The sequence below is a fragment of the Chrysemys picta genome, chromosome 1 (assembly GCF_011386835.1).
Source record: "Chrysemys picta bellii isolate R12L10 chromosome 1, ASM1138683v2, whole genome shotgun sequence".
Lineage (NCBI taxonomy): Eukaryota > Metazoa > Chordata > Testudines > Emydidae > Chrysemys > Chrysemys picta.
The window spans coordinates 272458772-272474572 of record NC_088791.1 but is presented as its reverse complement, the minus strand read 5'-3'; the positions used below and the strand labels follow the sequence as shown (position 1 = coordinate 272474572).

Here is a 15801-nt window from a genome sequence, read left to right as displayed (position 1 = left end):
GAACACCTGGGCAATGTTCCTGAAGCCGAAGGCCTTGAGAAGGAGCATGCAGCAGCTGCTCCGTCAACTTTTGCCTGTCATGGACCCACTACTGTACTGTGATGCACCAAAGAGGGCAGTGCAACTGGCAGGCAAGGAGGTGCCAATGGGGCCTGCTGTGCTAGTGGGGAGAGCTGGTCCCTTGACAGTGGGGCCTGGCACATGTCTGGTTGGTACCCATAACAGGCACTCCCATTGCACAGCATAATGGGCAGCTGTTTCCCACTGTCCAGCACATGGCCTAGACTTGCTCTTCTAGCTGTACCCCTTTATTGCCCTGGGGGATTCTGTGGGGAAGAGTCACCCTGATGTGCTTTTACACCGTCCTGCCAATAAAGTTACTGCAATTGTAACGTATGTCACAGCAAATGCTTGAAAGGATTCTGTTTAACAAAGATAGCACCTGCGACTCATCAACTCACCTTTGCCTTGTGACCATGCCCTGTTCAGGGCAGAGAGTACTCCTTGCCTGTTGTCCCTATGCAGGAGGTTGATTTAACCCTTACAGGACAGGAGCCAGTTTTGCCACTGAATCTGTCTGAGGGGTGGAGGAACAAGAAGCAATTAAGGGGGGACTGGAGAAGGAAAGAGCCCCATGAGGGGTCTCAGTATTGGGGAAGGCGGGGACTCCTGGGTAAAGGAACCTTAATCTAACCCTGGACTGGGGGTGCAAGGGCCTGCCTTGTGGAAAGGGCGAGCAGAGGTCACAGACCCTTCCTGGATCTTGGGATACTGTATATCTGGAACATTGGGATGCGGGGGACTAAAAGTAGGGAAAAAAGCATATGCAATTACCTCCAATGTATTCAAATATCCAGAAACCAAGTATTTGGAGTGCTGCTTTCCTGACAAACATTAACTGTAGCTCCAGTCAGCTAAGTTACGGTGCAAAGTATATTGTTTTACACTGGATTTCATTTATGGCTAGAAATTCTGACTACTGAAAGACAGCTCCCTTTGGAATATAAATGTACTAGACAGTAATCAGGAGGGGGCAAGCTCAGCTTACATCAACCCTGTATGGATAAGTCATTGAAGCTTACAGCTAGAAATATGTAAGGAGACTTTATTGATCTCCCTTTCTCTAAGCTAAGCAAGAATTCTGGCAGACCGACTATAGTCTCTCCCAAGTGGTTGACAAATCAGGAAGTAAGACACAGTATGTCTGCACTGCAGATAGGGCCATGCCTCTCAGCCCAGGTAGACAGACATGTACTACCTTTGTTTGCGCTAACATGCTAAAATAGCTATGAGGATGCTGCAGCGCAGGCAGTCGCACAGGCTATCCACCTAGGTACATACCCATGGGCTTAGGCAGGTTTATACTCTGGCAAATAGCTTATGCTGCACCATCCGCACTATTCTTTTTCACACACAAGCTTGAGCAGAGGTTACATGTATCTGTCTGCCCAGGCTGGGAAATTATGCTCCCAGCTGCAGTGTAGCCAATACCCTTTGATCTCTTCAGTTTCCCACTGTCTCATCCACTCCAGAACTCTTTTAATCTTTCTTGTCCTACTTCTCTCTCCCAAGGGTTCTGGTCCCTTTAAAAAAAGAAAAAGGCCAAAAGCTTCCAGTTACTCCCACTGCTTGGAGACCATTTTATTGAGAATTCGCACGTTTTGTCCATCACCTACAAGCTGATGTCAGTACAGACCAGACATTATCATTCTCACTTGCTGACTGCTGCTAAAACTGTAAAAGGCCAATCATTAAGAACTTGTATGAAGAATGAGATTGGTCTGTTAGAGCAGTATGAAAATTTTAAGCACAGTGGTATTTTTGTGAGACTTCCCATGAAAATAGATGTTATCAAAATGTATCCCATTTACCTGAATAAAATATTGCAGATTGTATTATACCACCAAGTCCTGGTATCAGATTTCATTGATACCAAATCATACAGAGTCCTGTTCTTGTAATATGTCAGCCTCTCGATAGATATTTTCACCTTATCAATTTATAGCGCAAAATAAATATATATTTTTTTTTATCCAGACTCGGCAAATCTCTGCATAGAATCAGTCAAATGTTTGTAATTGCATTTTCCTTATTGTTAATCTTACTACGATTTTCATAGTTCTAAGACAAATGTATCACTTCATGTATTTATCTAATTCATAGTGCTTATTCGATGTTTATTCCTGTGGTTCTGTAGCTTCCAGTCAGAGTTCTGTGGAGGATAGAACACTTCTTTTTTTTTTTTTAAGAGGGAATCTACTTTTATTTAGTTTTCTTCTCTGTTCAAAGTAGCTGGGTGATAGATATTAGCTAGTGTACTTTAAGGCGTATATACCATTAGGAACACCTACATTTCTGAAGGATACTATTTTTATCTGAAATACTAATACAGACCTCTAATCTTGTAAATATACTTATTAGTACATTAAAGTAAATTAGTTATATTTATTTTATATGGCTAAACACGAGTGCACTGTCACTAACACAACTACTGTTTCTCTTGGTCTTAGTGGCATTTATTTTCAACTGGATTGGATTTTGTTTATCCTTCTGTATAACTAACACCATAGCAGGAAGGTATGGTGCAATCTGTGGATTTGGCCTATCGCTGATCAAATGGATTCTCATTGTACGGGTAAGGTTCTTGATGGATATTTTGTGCCTGTGTTTTTATGGAATGAAAATAGAAAAATGATTCATGGTGTCTAGTTTCTTTAAAATGCAGTTTAAACTAGTGTATTGACTTTTATTAGATGTTCTAATATTTTAAGTTAATGCGATAAATATTTACTAATATGGAAATTGCAACGTTTTGTCAGTGAACTTGATTATTTTAATTCCCTTAACAGCTTTTACTGTCTTGTAATATGTAGATTCTTTAATGTTACTTTTTTATCTGCTGTAATAATTTTACCTTGCTACATGCCTGTTTCTGTCAAAAAGGATTCAACTGTGAAAGATACAAAAAACAAATCATAAAGATGCATAATAAGCTTGGCTTCTTATCTGCCATCAAATCTATCGGTTCAAGAGCCTATGTAGAAATATAATAGGGGACTTTTAAAAATGGTTCAGGGCCTCCTTTGACCTTTTGGGAGGTGAAGGCATTTTAAGGCTCTGTCCTCTTTCTGAATAGCTCCATTGCTGTTTTCTGTGACATTCCCCGAATCTGTCAACACAGTGACTCCACCAGCAGACCTTTGTTTTCCCACTAGGATATTTGCTTATACCTCTCTCTTTTTAGATTTCCCCCAGGGATTATTTATTTTAGAAGAAAATAGACTAAGAGGAGACAATATGTTAAAGTATATAAAATAATTAATAATAATGAGGAGATAATACAAGAACAAGGAGGCATTAAATGAAACTGAAAAGTGGAAAATTTAAAACTAAAAAGAAACACTTCAAAAAAAACAACAACAACAACAACAACAAAACCCAACTATGGAACTCATTACCACAGTCTGTTGAAGCCAAGAATTTGTCAAGATTCAAAAAAGATTTGGACACCTTATATGGATAACAAGAATATCTAGAATGATACTGGAATACTATATCCAGTTCTGTTAATCTTTTTTAAAAGGATTTTTAAAAATTCAAGTGTGTGCAAAAAAGAGATGCAAAAAATGATTCACTGGACTGGAGAAAATGCCTTACAGTGAGAGACTTAAAGAGCTCAATCTCTTTAGTTTCTCAAAAAGAAGATTGAGAGGTACCTTGATTAGCGTATAAATATCTTCATGGGGGGGGAATGACACCTATGAAAGGTCTTTTTAATGTAGTGGGAAAAGGCATAACAAGAAGTTGGAAACTGAAGCCATACAAATTTAAAATAGAAAAAAGGCACGTTTTTAACAGTGAGGCTTATTCACCACTGGAGCAAACTACCAAAGGAAATGGGAGATTCTCCTTCTCTTGTTGTCTTCTCTGGATGCCATTCTGGGAGATAGGTTTTAGCACAGCACAAGTTACCAGGCTCGATGCAGGATTAACTGGGAGCAATTTAATATTTTGTGATATACAGGGCAGACTAGATAACCTAATAGTCAATTCTGGGCTTAAACTCTATGAATCTGTGAAACTGAAGCACCTTTTTAGAGGCACAGCACAGAACTTTCAGCCCAATCCAAGGAAGGTGGAGGCTAAGGCATTAAGCCATCTTTTGTGCCCTCCCAATTCTGGACTGTTCAAGGGGCTGCAGCAGCTATTGATGTAATTCAGCCTTGGAGGATTGTCTAATTTATGACAACCTCATTTGGCTGCCTTGAATGCGGCATCGTTGCCAAGAATCTCTGTAGCACTATGTGCTGTGGCCTCTGCCTAATATGTCCCACCCCTCCCAGCCATGCCTCCTCTCCAGTACTTGTGAGCAGGGGCTTCTCAGAAAGACAGCCTATAGCTGTTTCCTCAGTTTCTGTGCCAAGGGAATTTTCTCTTGGCTGATTCGGGACTTTTAGAGTCTCTTTATGCTACTTTGGTCCTTTTTACCTAGTGTACAAAGGCCAGGGTGGATGGGGGGGTCAGAATCTCACCCTTGTTAGAAATTAGAAGGAGGCTCTCCTGAGATTATTCAAAATAAGCCTACTATGGGGTTTCTTGTGTACGGATGGTCTGTTTACTTGGTCCTGCCTCAGTGCAGGGGGCTGGATTTGTGACCTTTTAAGGTCCCTTCCAGCCTGCATTTCTATGATTCTGTGTGTCTGAAGCAACTGATGCTAACAATCTAGGAATCCATGAGATATGAATTTGATAACTGAAACAATTATAAAAATGTCTCAACTCCCAATTCCAACACGGACTCTTCCCTACGTGAATACTTGATTTATTTATTTATTTATTTATTTATTTATTTAAAAGAAGTTGCTTGGAGTGAGTGAATGCTGTTAGAAACAGAAACCTTTTGTAATTAAATAAAGAAAGAAAATCATTCATAGTTTTTTCAGAGTGAAAATAAAGATCATAAACCAAATCCTCACTGGTCTAAATCTATAGAATTCCATTGATTTACTTCAAGTGAGGATCTGAGCACTATCTTCATTTTAGTACAAGTGTTGTCTGGACTTAAACATATTTTACAAAATGTGCCAGAAATGACGACCTAGGCAACCTCTTGACGCATACTGTCACAACATGTTGAGTAGTGGTAGGACAGGAAATGTACAGAAAATTATTGAATTGCTGCAACTAAACAAACTATTTTTATTTGTTTTAATAATTTTTAGGGAAGAGTTAGAGTTGGAAGTAGGAGTAGCGAGAGATCTGAAGTGAGCTCTGGAGGCATTTGATTAGCCTTTTTTTATCAGTGAAGCATGCAGTCTGGTAAAGGAAAAGATACCGGTCTCCAATACCATCACACCCTGCCCTCCAGCTGCCTGTTCATATTTCCACATCACAGAGAGGACAAGACTGTCTACCATAGTCACTAACAGGAACAGTTGAAATGCCACTTCAAGGTTCATTTAGCTGTGTTCAGTTCACTGCTGGGAACTGAATGCTGGAGCATCTAGCTTGAAAATGAAAAGACTTTTTAATGAGTTGGGGGTCTTTATGGGACTGGTATTCTTGGCAGCGATTAACAGTAGGGGGTGTACAGAAGGTCAAAAGCTCTTCTTTTGAAGGGTCAGCAGAACATCCCCGTCTGATAAGATTAAACAAATGTGGCTTTTAGTGTTAATATCTAAAGCAGCAGGCTGCTGTAGTGTGTTTGGGATGGCAGAAATTGAAAAAGAGCTGACAGTAATTCATTATAATAGAAAATGTCAGATGATTCAAATGAGTAATATGATACTTTTTCACAAGAGAGCCTGGAAATTCTTTGTTTGAAAAACACAACACTGAAGCTATTTGTGTATTTTACAGCTTCTTCAAATATTTTTGCTTTTCTACTCCAATGCATTATTTTATATTTAAATGTGCTAGTTCACTGTTTTTTTCTTTTGTCCTAGATGCATTTAAAATATTAAATGTAATTTATTTTGTGTATTACTGTGGCTAATCCTTGTCTGTTTTAGTTCTCAGACTACTTTACTGGATATTTCAATGGACAGTACTGGCTTTGGTGGATATTTCTTGTACTTGGTAAGTTATAATTCAAAACACATCTTATTTTGGTGGAGAATTTCTTAAAGATGAGTTGAGTATATGTTTAAAAAAATCAAAACATTACAGTAAATACTAGAAAGCTGTATGTTTTTTCTCCATCTATTAAAAATCTTCTTTCGTACTTTTTCCATTGCTTTCACCAAAGTCTTGGTTGCCGTCCTATTCCTGTGTGAATTTCTGATTGCTGTATTGCTCTTTAGTTCAGAGTTCTATGCTGGAAATATTATAATTATGCAGACGTTTGATTTGTAACTTGTGTTTTAAAACAAAAATAAACAAACATGGCTGATAAGATTATAGAGTTACGCAGTTAAAACTATAAACTTTAAATTAAAAAACATGTTAGCTATAGGCGTTAATTTTCAATATCTACATGTGTAACTTGTACGTTAAAGTTCTCAGAAGATTTTAAGGGATATGACAGATACTACCATCCAAAATCAGTCTTTGAGTCATGAAAGTATCCTTTTTTGCCTTTGAAATGCATATTACATTAATCATTATTCAGTCAGGCAAGGGGAAAGGCGTCATGCTTTTTGATCACAGTACTTCCGTTCAGTCTGTTTTTTCTTGAGCATGAAGCTAAACAGACTTCTGATAAGTTTTCATAGACTTCTAATTTTTGCTCCTTTTGTCTCTGCTTTAGTTAAATAATTATGATGTATAAACATAGTACCATTGTAGCTTTTTCCTTACGTGAGAGTTCAGTCTATACCATTAATTTATTTTAATTCCTGCCATTTTCTAACTGGAGAAATGCATTAAAATGTGATGTTGCTGAATCAGTAGGTGGCACTCTTTCCTCTGAGATGTAAGGGACCTAGCAACAGTATGTTAGGGCCTTACGCTGTTGGCGAGATGTAAAACCCAGATATTGACTGTTTATGATCATTAAAGATCCTTGGAACACTCTAGCAACCTAACATTTCCCCTTTCGCTTTCAGTTGCCTATGAGGGGTATTCTTCACTTTTTATCCTCAACTTGCTTTTGTTCTGTTGCGGTGCACTGTTGGGGCCAGAAATCAATGGGAATTGCAGTTGCTGAAAACCTCTTAGCAACAGGTCTTTAAATAGCTTTAATGTTTTATGCCAGAGGTGACTACATTTCCGCAGTGGATGAAAGGATTCCGTGCATACATATAAAATAATTTTAAGCCAAAATTTTCAAACTTGGGTTCCTAAAGTAAGGACTCTTAACTCATCTTTGCCCACCTATATAAAAGGAGGGTGCTTTTCAGAGGTTCTGTGCACCTGCAACTCCCATTAATTTCAGTAACATCTTGTGGGTACTCAGGACCTCCAAAAAAAAAAAAAATAAAAAATCAGGCCACTTTTGTTTAGATGCCAGATACAAATTAAGAAGCTTAAGTACAGTCTCTCAAGTTTGAAAATTTTGACCTTAATCTGTAATATTTATAATATTTTTTGGAATCCTTTTGGGATGAAAGGCACTACCTGGCATTTAGATGTATTGAATAATTAGAATTCACACTTTCTAAAGATAGCTACATCAGTCCAAATATTAATTTATGTGAATATTTTAAAAGTACAGTCTTTTTTTAACATCTTGGGCTATGTGTTACATTGGCTACATTCTGACCCTGTAATTTTTTTGTCAAGTAGATACTCTTAACAGAACATAGAAAAGAATACTCTGAGCTTGAAGGGACATAGAAATGTTTATTTTTATTGATTTATTATTACTTCAAAAAAAAACCTTTCTGGTTGGAACATGGTTTAAAGGGCATGATCTGTCCTTTTTTTTTTTTAAATCCTTTTTAAAAAGGAAAAACGGAAATTTTTTCTGCTGTCCTGCTTATATTCAGAAGGATCTTTTGGACAATACTTTGAGTAGCACCATCAAACATGCTCAAGCTCACTCATCATCTCCCTTTTCTTTTTTTCATGGTTAGATGCCTGTTGCATGCATACTTCTCTTTTTTAGGGTCTGAAGAGAGGGGTGTATTACCCCAAAAGAGTCAGACTGGCTGCTCACGAAGTACTGTCAAATGCACAAAGTAAACACACTGAAAAAAAGAGAAAATACTAATTTTAAAAAAAGTTGCTTTGTTTCTTCTCTTCCTCCCTCCTCCCCCCCAATATATATATATATAAAATGCACTGCTGGCTAAGTTTCCCAACTGGGAGAAATGCAGAAAGTTGATTGAGCTTGGATCTGCTGCTCAATATACATGCTATGCAAAAAAGAGCTTTCAGCTGTGGCTCCTTGAAAGCCACCTGTCTTCCCTTCCTGCTCTTGCACAACCCCTACAGCTGGACATGGAAGCAGTTTGTGTTCATGGTTGCAGGTTCATGCAGTAGAATACCAGTCTAAACTTCTCTTTTCTGTTCCCACAGCATTCAACTTAATCACAAAAACATATGACCTGATCTTGGGTAGAGCTGGGTGAAATATTTTAGCTAAAACTTTTTTTCACCGGAAAATGCAGAATCGGGTCAACCGAAATATTTCATGAATTCATGTTGATTTTGGTGAATTGTTTCAGTTGAAAAAATTAAATGTTCATTGGGCCAGAAAGAGTACGTGACAATTTTATTTTATTTTTTTTAGTCCAGTTAACAAGGTACGCACTTTAGGGATTGGTAGGGAGACACCTAGGTTCCAGTCCCTACTTGAATGAATATTTAATTTATACAAAGCAGAACAGCTGCAATGGGAGAGAGACCACCACAGAATAGGCTGGTGGTTAGGGCACTCTCACCTGGAGGTGGGAGACTTGGTTCAAGTCCTTGCTCTAGAATGGGAATTTGAATCTGGATCTTCCACATCCCAAGGGGTGAGTGCCCTGATCACTGGGTTATTAGGCATGTGGAGGGCATCTCTACCTACTCAATCTTGTAAATGGTACCGAAGTTCCCTTGTGAACTTAGCCTTTTTGTTTCCAAATTTTTTTTGTTTTTGTTTTAAAAGGTTAAAAATGCCCAGACATGAAACATTTAATTTCAAGTCAAACAAATGTTTAATTTGACCCTAAACTATTTTTTTTTCTGTTGGCTGAAAACTCAGGAAAATTTTGGTTTTGGGTTGATCTGAAATTAATTATTTTCCAGATGTTTTTGGAACTGCCAATGAACCAAAAAATGAGTTATTCACATTACTCTAAGTCAACAATCCACAAAACTTTCCATAGCCCCTGGCACCATTTGGTGGTGGCTGGGTGAATGAGTTTACTACTTTAGTAAACTAAATTTCTACACAACAAAAAGCAAAAGAGTTCTCCCACAATGCCCTACACTAGCAGTTAAATTGGTACAAACATTCCTGGTGAGGATGTGCACCACTAACACGAGGCATAGTGTGGATGTGTAAAATCAATTGAATTACTGTGCTGGTGGTACGTCGACGTAACTTAGGTTGACTTAATTTTATAGTGTAGACTTGCCCCATGTAAGCTTAGCTATACTAGTGAGAAATATCTACATGGGCTGGTGAAATTAATTTTTCAATATTCTAAAAGAAGCTTGCTAGCCCTAAAGGGGCACCATCAACTTGAACGTAGGAGTTGCTGTGCTAGATCATACCCAGAATCCATCTAGTCCATTATACTGTCTCTGACAATGGCCAGTAGCATGGAAGAAATTGCAAAAAAACCCTCACAATAGGCAGATGTAGTATTAGTGTCCTCTTAATGCCTAAAAGTTAGAGATTGCTTTAAAACCAGAATGGTACCTTCTACAACTACTTTTTTCAGTATTTACTGTAATAATAATAATTAATAATACCACCCAGCTCTTAAATAGCCCTTTTCATCAGTAGATTTCAAAATGTTTTACTTACCTCCTTTATATCATTATCCACATCTCACAGATGGGGAAATTGAAGCACAGGGAGGTAAAGTGAGTTGCTCAAGGTCACCCAGCAGGGGAGTAGCAGAGCTGGGAATAGAACCAAGGTTTCCTGAGTCCCAGTATTGTTTATCCCCTAGGCCATACTACCTGACTTATACTCCTTGATAGTCTTTTTAGTCAAAAAATGTCCAGTCTGTCATTGAATTGCTAAATTGTCATCATCATCATATGAAAGTGAGTTCATCTAATTATGCATTGAAACTTGAAAAATAACTTCCACCTGACCAGTTTCTACCTACTGTTATAAGTAACTCCCTCATCTTTCAGCTCTAATAATTTCGAGAAAGTGTGGTGTTAATTTCTAAATGACTTACACCAAAAAAGCACATGTTTACAACTAATGCTCAACAAATCTTGTGTTAATCAGTCAACACTCTGCCTCTTCTTTTAGCCAGCCAAAAAACTTCACCTGTCCAAACATCAAGTGGTCATCTACTGCCATTTATTATCTTCCTGCCAGAGCATTCTATTTATTTATTTGGCTGGAAGTACATTTACTCTCCTACATCATCTATATATTTCTGGTTATGTTTTAGAATTCAGATGGTCTTCTGACACAGCAGCAGTTTTATTGTTCTGAATTAAAAGCTATATTTAAAAAAAAGGAAGAAACCTAGAGCAATGCTGTAAAACTGTATTGCAAACATCCTTTGTGTACTTCAAAAAAAATTGTTTTGTATGTTGATACTTTACATGTTTAGTAACCTAAAACCCTGAAATTCATTTTAAATTCTTTCCTGATGTTAGAACTATCATATTCATATAATTTATATATCTAGATATAATGGGACGAGACACTAAATTTATGAGACTCATAACTCATGGGTTGATTTGTGGAAGATCAGGGTTATACAAATAATACTGACTTATTACATTATTAAATTAAAATAATCTAAACTATTAATATGACTAAGTACCTTTAGCACTTCTCATGATGTGTATTTTAAATATTTTCAGGTCTCCTCCTGTTCTTCCGAGGGTTTGTCAATTACCTTAAAGTCAGAAACATGTCTGAAAGCATGGCAGCTGCTCATAGAACAAGATTTTTCTTCTTGTATTAGAGGTAAGCAATTTTGTAAATATTTAATATTAAAACTTATGTCTCTAGAACAGTGGTTCTCAACCTGTGGCCCAATCAGCACACAGCTGCTGCCCACATGACCTCCCTGGGGCCATACAGGTAGTATTGCATGCGGCGCACAATGGTAAATAGGTTGAGAACCACTGCTCTAGAGGTAAATGCTGAGCACAAAGAAGCTGATATCAAGATTTATTTCAAGGAACATTAAATCTTGGTCACCAAAAAAAGAATTGTGTTGTGCCATGCATTCTGAAAGTACTTTAGAAGTATGATGCTTTTTATAACTCTACATTTTGAAAGTAAAACTATTGTTTTCTTTTGAAACTAGGATTCTAAAGCTAAAACAAACTTAGACGTTAAGGTGAAAATTGTTCATCTTGCATAATCAATCTACAGCCAATCAGGATAGTCATTAGCAAATGTGAACTGATTTGGCTCATCAGTCAGATCAATGCTTCCTTACTGGCAATCTCAATATTCAATCTGATTGACATGTATTGACTCTGTACATGACAGTTTTAAGCCACTTGTGAGCCATGATTTTTGTTATGTATCTCACAGTGTGCTCTGTATAACCTTAAGTTAGCTGACTAATCAGTTTGGCACATGTCCACTTTTAGGCTCCTGTAGACTTTTTATCCATTAGGTAGATCTTTTGGATTTTGCTTAATACAGGGAGATTCCTTTGCCTTTAGCATTACTAAACACTATCTTCATGTCCATAAGTAACTATTGTAGCATTTTCCTTATTTCATGAACAACTTGAAATGTTTGGTATTGGTTCTTAATTTTATTTCATTTAGAAACTATATTTAATTTAATAAAGATGATTTTCTTAACTTTTTTTTTTTTTCAAGATTGGCCGCAGGATCAGTATGAAGTAACCAGCAACACAGTATTGGAAGTCTGGGGGGAAAAACTGAGACACTTAGTCTAGAAATGATGGGTCTTTTATTTAAGATGGTGGCATCCACTCAGACACCTACAGATAAAATATGAAAAATAATTACTTGTGCTGTGCTTTACAGATCTTGATCAAGAAATAAATCTAAGTGAGCGAAATTGCAATGTACTATGTTTTTACTTTGTGCCATTTTGTCAAAACTATGCAGTAAGGTAAACTCCTAATAATAAAGAAATATGTCGTTTAAAAATTAGTCTAAGTTAGTGGTGTCCACACTGCAGTATTTTATTCTTTTTATAGCAATAACATCTTTCATTTTCCAAGCAGAACAGTGGCTCTACATAGTAAGGAAAAGTTCAGTAAACACTGCATGAAAACATCTAGTAACTATTTGCTAAATAATTAAGTTATGGTGATGAACAAAATATATGTGCAGGCATAAAACTTTTAAAACTCAGGGGTACTAAAAATTAACTGCATACATTGTATCTGAACACAGTGGCTTTAAGGAAGAACTAGGAGAACCTGTGATGGTTTGATCTGTGATTCTTTCATCTGAGACTGAAATCTGGTATAGGATGGAAGATGAGGGATTTATGCAGCACCCACTGAAGTCAACTTATTGACTTCAGTGGGTGCTGGGTTGGGCCCCAGACTTCTGACCTAATCACAGTGAGGGCTGTGGGGAAAAACGCTCTTCAAGAGCTGGAGAGAGTTTATATTTGTTCAGATGTTTTAAGTATTAAATTGAAATAATACACTCCAAGCAAATGCCAACAAGCATAAAATAATGTATTTTATTAATTTAATACAAGGAATAATTGCACTGGACAGAAAGTTACTTACCTGTCAATGTTAGCAGCTCTAAAATAACATGACACACACACATCTTTCAAGAGAAAAACTATAGAATATTTTTGAAAGTTAAAGGTTGGGTTTTTTTTAATCCTGTCACTTTCTTCTGTTATCCTGATTTGGGGAGTAACTGCTCCCCCTCTGTAAATCTTAACTCAATTATCAGTGTTACTTACAGGTAATCAGTCTGATGAACTGAAGTATGATTCTTTCTTTATCTCCAGACTGCATCAACCAGACATTCCTTTCCTTTACCAATGTGAAATTTCCAGATGATCGGTAGCCCTCCAAGTTAATAGGATAGAAGACTACTAAAAACAGAAGACAAATTTGTGAAGAAAAGATACAGCTTCTAAAATGAATGACAGGGTGGTTTTTGCTTAAGTGCCAGTTCTGTTCATTCTAGTAAATATTTATATTAAGTATTGCCTTTGTTTTTGCACATTTGCATATGTGCTAACTAAAGGATAGGATTGAAATGAGAACAAACCATACATACAGTCTGATGATAGAGCTTAAGTACAGTCAGACTTGGTTAATCTGTGCTTGTTGTTTGTGAAAGATTTAAGTGGCGGTTTGTCTCATAGCATGTATGTACCATTGTCTTGTTGATCTGAAGTTAAATTGAGAGTAAAAATGGGATATACTAAATGATTCAGATTAACCAGGTCAGACTTGTAGTTAGTTTTTTATGTAATTTAGGTTCATCTAATGATTGTGCAACATACAACCTTTTTGTTATAAAGTTTACTAAAACCTACAGCTCCTGATTATTATAAACCTGTATCGATCAGCTTTTATCAAACTCTGACCAAAATATCAATTGATTTAAAAATGAAATACCCCTTCTAGCTCCTGTGTAAATAACTATGCCTAGATTACTGTTTAGATTGCTTCTTAGGAATTATGTCAAAATATATTTGTAACCACAGTATTTTCTCATTCACTGTAAATTTTGTTTAATCTTATATGGACAATATATATACACACTATTTTTTGCTAATTTGGATGTTAAAGTATAATTTTATTTTGGGTATAATTCTAAAAGAGGGCAAAAGCTTTTAAATGTCCATCTGAACAATTTAGTTTCCTCACAGTATGATTTGAATAACTAATTTGGGCCTGATCCTGAAAACCCTTACTCACATGGAAAGTCCCATTAAAAGGGATGGTGCTACTTTCACAAGCAAGCATTGGGCCATCAGGCCCTGATCCTGCAATTGGATCTGTGTATTGGGCCTCTGCTTCTGCACAGGTGCAATTGCAGATCAGTTACTTGGTTTGTAACATTGATCATCTTACTTAAGAAGGTTTGTGTTATATAAAGGCAATCTGTTTTATTTAAATTTCTCAAAAGGGCTTTTATAGCTGTCTTATCATGCTTGTTTAGAATAAATACTCCAGTGTTACATAAGAATGAAGCTGATGAGTACATTTTTGTCACTTTGGAAATAACATTTTTTTCTTCATGGGTGTTTTTATTTAAGGCTCTATTAGCAAAAATAGGAACAGTGGGCTCTTGATAGTATTTACTTAAAATAGAGGTATTACTCTAAAATATATCATCTCTAGAAGGGTGCATTCTCCTGTTCATACACATACATAACTCCCAATAATGTCTGTGAGACTTATGATTCTGACACAATGGGAGAATTAGACCTCTTAATTCTTTACTACAACTGGAATCTCAGTTGCAGCCAGTAATCAATATATTTTGCATCTTTGAAAAACATTTATTTTCTTTCTGTTTTTTTATTGGAACTTTGCTTTAATGCTAACATTAAAAGAATGAGATTTATGTTGTCTTAAGTTAGTGCTATATTCAATTTTGTATCTATACTGAATGTTTTAAAAAATGCATATGTAAACTGGTCACATTGTTCATTATTCTTAATCTTTCAAAACTACATAAGGTAAATGATCATGGACTAACACTTCAGGGTAAAACTCCTCTTTCCAGTCTTTCCTGAAAAAAAATAAAATTCATTATGTTTAATAGTTGATTTGCATTTCCCTTTGAATTTCATCTGTATTTTTTTGCATTCATTGTCCTTATGTGAGAGAGCGAGAGAGAGAGAGAGAGAGAGCGCGCAAATAAAGCATTACGTTTTGTTTTGCTAATTATGATGATTGCTTTTGGATTTTGCACCTTACATTAGAGATTTACATATTTGCAGTATTCACGCATGTCAGTTAGCATGCAATTACAAGTAAATTTCTGGCTAAATGAGTACAAATCCCAGCCTTCTATACTTATTCTCCCCTTCATTCCATGCTTTCTTACTTAAAACTACTATATTGACATTTCTTTTCACTACTTAGTACAAACATGAAAAGCACGTAATGCTGATTTCCTTTTTAAATTTACCTTGATCACCTAGTGCAGTAAATACCAATTTTCCCAAGTTAAATATCAACCTTCCAGTTCATTTCTCTGTTTACGCCAGTACATTTTACAATATTCTTTCTTCTGAATCAGAATGTTTGTTATTTCCAGGCTAGCTTGAAAAAATTCTCCTTTGTTCTGACAAAAAGAATGGGTAGAGTTAAAGCCTACATGTTATCTAATCCTCTGTAGTTGATGTAGCACTTTAGTAGCCTGAAATCTCATCAGCAGGAGGAAAGGAATTAGGACAATATTTTCAAAGACTATGCAATCTCTTCCAGATGTGTCAAATGCTGTGTACTTTTCTTGCTATTTCCTGTGAACTTGGGTAGGAGCAGCTGTCTCCATGGTTGGGAGAAATTTGGCCAGCTTTGCTTTGTGCCTTACAGTTAGAAAATAAACAGATAGAGTGAGGTTAGCTGTAAACAGTTTTGCATAAATGCAGAATAGGGTTTTGATGTTTGAGGGGAAAAAACATTAAATTTTTGAGTAACTTGCACAAACCCTATTTATATAGCTTTCTTCTTGCCTGTTTCCTTTGTCCACCAGGAATGTGGTTCAGCTAGGCCACAGTTTATTAATGCATCTGGGAAACAATCTGGC

General features: G+C 36.5%; 1 protein-coding gene across 4 annotated transcripts in view; it reads left to right on the top strand.

Annotated features, from left to right (window-relative positions):
- Nucleotides 1–14813, top strand: part of NDFIP2 (Nedd4 family interacting protein 2) — a 66791-nt gene extending 51978 nt beyond the window's left edge. For 2 of the 4 annotated variants that reach the window (XR_010597738.1, XR_010597737.1), the window contains 5 exons: nt 2511–2635; nt 6012–6078; nt 10930–11035; nt 11911–12105; nt 13037–14813. Coding sequence is in view for 2 of the 4 variants with exons in the window: in XM_005307663.5 (XP_005307720.2) it covers nt 2511–2635; nt 6012–6078; nt 10930–11033 (296 nt within the window). In the remaining 2 variants the exon portion in view is untranslated. The remainder of the gene's footprint in view (nt 1–2510; nt 2636–6011; nt 6079–10929; nt 11036–11910; nt 12106–13036) is intronic. The other 2 variants (XM_005307663.5, XM_042861667.2) reach the window with 1 other exon arrangement.
- Nucleotides 14814–15801: the final 988 nt, after the last annotated feature.